General features: G+C 35.0%; 1 protein-coding gene across 1 annotated transcript in view; it reads right to left on the reverse strand.

Moving 5' to 3' along the window:
• Positions 1–3,574, reverse strand: part of tmprss15 (transmembrane serine protease 15) — a 19,181-nt gene extending 15,607 nt beyond the window's left edge. Inside the window, exons 1-5 of the mRNA XM_016460315.1 lie at positions 3,159–3,574; positions 2,165–2,232; positions 1,657–1,799; positions 1,433–1,474; positions 126–245 (exon numbers count right to left, since the gene is read on the reverse strand). Coding sequence (XP_016315801.1) covers positions 126–245; positions 1,433–1,474; positions 1,657–1,799; positions 2,165–2,232; positions 3,159–3,488 — 703 coding nt within the window. The 5' untranslated portion in view covers positions 3,489–3,574. The remainder of the gene's footprint in view (positions 1–125; positions 246–1,432; positions 1,475–1,656; positions 1,800–2,164; positions 2,233–3,158) is intronic.
• Between the last annotated feature and the right edge of the window lie 1,157 nt (positions 3,575–4,731).

Raw genomic sequence — 4,731 nt, forward strand, 5'->3', positions numbered from 1 at the left:
GTGTGTGAGAGTATGTGTGTGTGTGTGTGTGTGTGTGTGTGTGTGTGTGTGTGTGCGTGCGTGCGTGCGTGCGTGCATGCGTGCGTGCGTGTGTGTGTGTGTAAATGCATACATAAAGAACATACCACAGAGAGTGTGCTGCTCATCGGTGCTGTCAGCACAGCTCTGTACTCCGTCACAGAAGTCCGACTGAGGAACACATGCTGATCCATCAGCACAAGCCTTCTGTCCTTCTGGGCAACTCACTGTAGTGACTGACAGCAGACGCACCACTATCACCAACAACTACAGAAATGTTCGCTTTTTAAACAAATTACTCATTTTTCAAACATTTAAATGCATAGTTATAAACTATACAATACCATTCAAAATTTGGGGTCGGTAAGATTTTCTTAAATGTTTTTGAATTAAGTCTCCTATTCTCTGATCATAAATAGATAAAAAAACTGTAATATTGTACAATTTTAATAGAATTTCAAACAGCTGTTTTCTATGTGAATCTCTGTTAAACTGTAATGTATTTCTGTGATGCGCAGCTGTATTTTCAGCATCATTACTCCAGTCTTCAGTGCCACATGATCTTCAGAAATCATTCTAATATGCTGATTTGCTGCTCAAGAAACATTTCTGATTATTATCAATGTTGAAAACAGTCGTGCTGCACAATATTTCTGTGGAAACTGATACATTTTATTTTTCAGGATTCACAGATTAATAGAAAGTTCAAATGCATAGCATTTATGTAATGCTGTTTTTGCAACATTATACGTAAATGTCACTTTTGATTAATTTAATGCAACCTTGCTAACTAAAAGAACTAATTTCTTTCAAAAAAATAATAAAATGTTACTGACTGGGGTCAACTTTTGAACATTATATATACGCTGTCTATAAATAATTGTGCTGTGACATGCTATACTCCATCTAAAACTACATTTGGGTAACTTTAAGCATGTAGCATTTATAAACATATTAATACAATTAATAATTAATGAAATTTTTCAATTAACCCGTCACACCTCAGGACAAAAAAAGTGATTAACACCACAAAAAAAAAATGAGTTTCACACATTCCCATTCAAATAAATCCATTTTAACCAAATATCTTGATGTTGATTTTTGATGTTGGGTTGGTGTTGACGTGGACTTTTATATTACATACATTTTTTTTTTTTTTTTTAATTTAATAATAATGAATTATTAATAATTTAATTCTTAATTTTTTAATTTATTTATTTTTAATTATTAAATTAATAATTAATTTAATAATTAAAAAAATATTTAGCTTTTTGATCCATAATGTGACATCCATCCCACATTTATATCACAATGTCATTTTATAATCTAAATACAATCAAAACAACAAATAAAACACGGAGACTTTGTCCCGGTCAGATCATGTCATGAGCAATAAAGCAGAAAGCGCTCGCACCTGCTCCTGCTGTGGACGCTCTCTGGGTTGTAGCTGGTTTATCTGAGGGTAGAAATTAGAAATGGCATAAAATCAGCTGAAAACCCCTCCAAACTAAGAGTTGCATAAATTAAATGACTTAAGTCTATTAAATGAACTACTTAAATCAATTACTCTAGTCTATACAGTCACACGGAGATCTTTATCGATGTGAAACTGTAGATATGCCTTGAAGACATTATTACCTGTGACCTGCACACTGTGGGTGTCGATCACGAGTCCATCATGTGAAGCCTGCTGTAAACCATCCACTAACTGCTCCTGAGCCGTCTGTGAGTCCAGAACGCCTCGGAAGACCAGCTCAAAAAACACCAGCACGCTGCCTTCACTGAGAGCAGACACACGATCAACACTCAAACAATCACGCGTTCACCTGAAGAGCACAAGACCTTTTAGAGAATTGGTCTTTGATTAGGTTTCTGATCTGAACTTGAATTTTAAGCATAAACCTTACTATTTGTTTTTGTTATATTTATGCATTAAACTACACAAACAAACAAACAATAAATAAATACCTCTCTAGTAAATTTATCTCGTTTTAAAAATATCTCAAATAGAAATTCTCATTAAGAAAATGTATTTTTGTACATTAAGTATTTCACAAACTCACAGCTGTTGGTTATTACATCTCCTAAATACATGGACAAAATATTAAAAATGCTAGCTTAGGTGCTTTAATATATAAAGTCTGACCTGAACTCGTTGACCTTGCAGCTTCTGAACTGCTCTTTAAGCGAAGTACGACTGTAAGCGTCACTGATCTGCAGAGAAAACTGATTTATTATCACACTGAAATACTGATCAATAACTTACAGAATGAAAGATACGCATTACAATCATTACTAGGATTTCATCTCATGAAAATGTGTTAAAAAAGTCTAAAATTATCATTTATGTCATTAAGCTTATCGTTAATGTGCCATTAACATTTTTCTATTTGATCATTATTTTCATGACAATTAAGCAACTTAATTTTCAAAATTATCATTATGCATATACGTACATAATATTATAATATAAATATAAAATAACATATTGTTTTTATAATAATATAATAAACTATAAATATAAATGTATTATATTCTCGTTGACATTATAAAGCAATGTCTACAGTATTACTGTAAAACAATTATTGTCATTTTTTCTCTCTTATACGCAGTGTCGGGTACCATGATGTGTAAATTAATTTCTGGCGATTTCTCACATTCCAGTAAACGTAGAAAACATGTTATAAAGCGGAGAGTTCCGGTGCTTGATTCTGATTGGCTGAGCCGCGTTCGAAGCTGTTGTAAATGACGCTACAAAGTAACATACACCTTTGTTTACGTTTGTGTGTTGCTCGGCAACCACTTTGTAGCAACCACAACTGTTTCTGAGGAGCTACATTGTTTGGTGGAAGAATACAGCAATAAGCCCCAAGAAGCCGTGGTAAACCACGGCTTCTTGGGGCTTATTGCTTTATTTTAGTTGTCATGCAATTAATGTCACAATGCAAAATCTCTTTTGGTTCAAAAGTGTATATAAAACATGTTTTGGCATGCTTCATGATTCATCACGTGAATTAAAGAAACAGTCCACCCAAAAATGAACATCCTCACGTCATCAGACTTTCACTGTCTGCTCTTCTGAATAAAGTCCGTCATATGACAGGATCTTGACTTTGGGTGACTTCTTCTTTAAGCTGTACCTTCTGCTCGCTGTCGTACGCCAGAGCTTTGAACCGGTCGCTGTGTTTGTCCAGCAGCTCCTCCGTGAAGAGGCTTCCGTTGGAGATGACGAGGATCCCGCTGAACTCTGAGCCGCTCTGCTCTCCTCCAGCATCTGAAACATCACACACATCACTGCAGAACACCTGCAGCCTCCAGCAGAGCTCATCAGAGAGGGACAGTGTCGTACCTGTGCTGTCTAGAGCGAGCCAGGTGACGGCGCTGAGTCCCACACAAACCACGAACAGCAGAAGCAGCAGCGCAGAGAGCAGCAGCTCCGCAGACGACAGACCACACGCTCTTCTGGACATCACACTCACAGCACTCAAACCTGCTAACTCACCGCTTCTAACACACGTCTGTCCTTCTTATACAGCCTAGCAATAAACCTTTATTGAACAGTGACTATTATTGTTGATTAGAACCATGTGCCACTTTATCAGCATTTCCAGAAAGCATTAATAAAAGGCGTAACGCAAGAGGAAGCACAAATATAATGTTCAAACGCTTGGGCTTTAACTATCATTTCTAATCCAAATAGATATCCAAATATATTCTAGAATGAAGAATCACCATGTGCTGAGAAAACTAACCCATCCTCTCACCTTGACCTCCAGGAAAAACGTCTTGAGACAGCTTTAGGGGGGCTTTTTTTTTATTTTATTACAATTTTAATTGAAATTTTTTTTAATTATTCAAAAATACAGTAAAATAGGTTTTTATATATATATATATATATATATATATATATATATACATATATACACACTGTATATGTGTGTATGTATATATACAGTATATATATATATTTTTTTATGTTCACTCCTGTTCAAAAGTTTGAGTCTGTAATATTATTTAATGTTTCTGAAAAAAGCCTCTCCTGCTCATCAGGGCTGCATTTATTTGTTTAAAAATACAGTAAAAATTGTGAAATATTATTTCACTTTAGAATAACTGTTTTCTATGTGAATATCTGTTAAACTGTAATGTATTTCTGTGATGCGCAGCTGTATTTTCAGCATCATTACTCCAGTCTTCAGTGCCACATGATCTTCAGAAATCATTCTAATATGCTGATCTGCTGCTCAAGAAACATTTCTGATTATTATCAATGTTGAAAACAGTCGTGCTGCACAATATTTTATTTTTCAGGATTCACGGATTAATAGAAAGCTCAGCATGTATTTGAAATAGAAATCTTTTGTAACACTAAAACATGTTTTTTGACACCAGCACCAACTGAAATTCTCTTGTACTTGAAGACATTTATTAAGTGTAAAGTCTGAAGGTAACTATTATTGCATCTTATCATGTTAGTTATAATTCAAGAGAGGGAGAGGCTTTGGCTGAAGGCTAGTTCAGGTAATAAGAGTCAACGCTTGATGTTAAAAACAGCTGTAAATTACCATCCAGCATAAATGTGACATTTTGTGTGACGTTAAGCTTTTATCCTCCTATAAAAATGTCATTGTAGATGACAAAGGCACCAATCAATCATCTTTCTAATCACCAGAACTGAGACGCAAAGCCTTGCTGAATGTGAACGCAAGCTGA

This window comes from Sinocyclocheilus anshuiensis, unplaced genomic scaffold (assembly GCF_001515605.1).
Source record: "Sinocyclocheilus anshuiensis isolate Anshui unplaced genomic scaffold, SAMN03320099.WGS_v1.1 scaffold2749, whole genome shotgun sequence".
NCBI classification, from domain to species: domain Eukaryota; kingdom Metazoa; phylum Chordata; class Actinopteri; order Cypriniformes; family Cyprinidae; genus Sinocyclocheilus; species Sinocyclocheilus anshuiensis.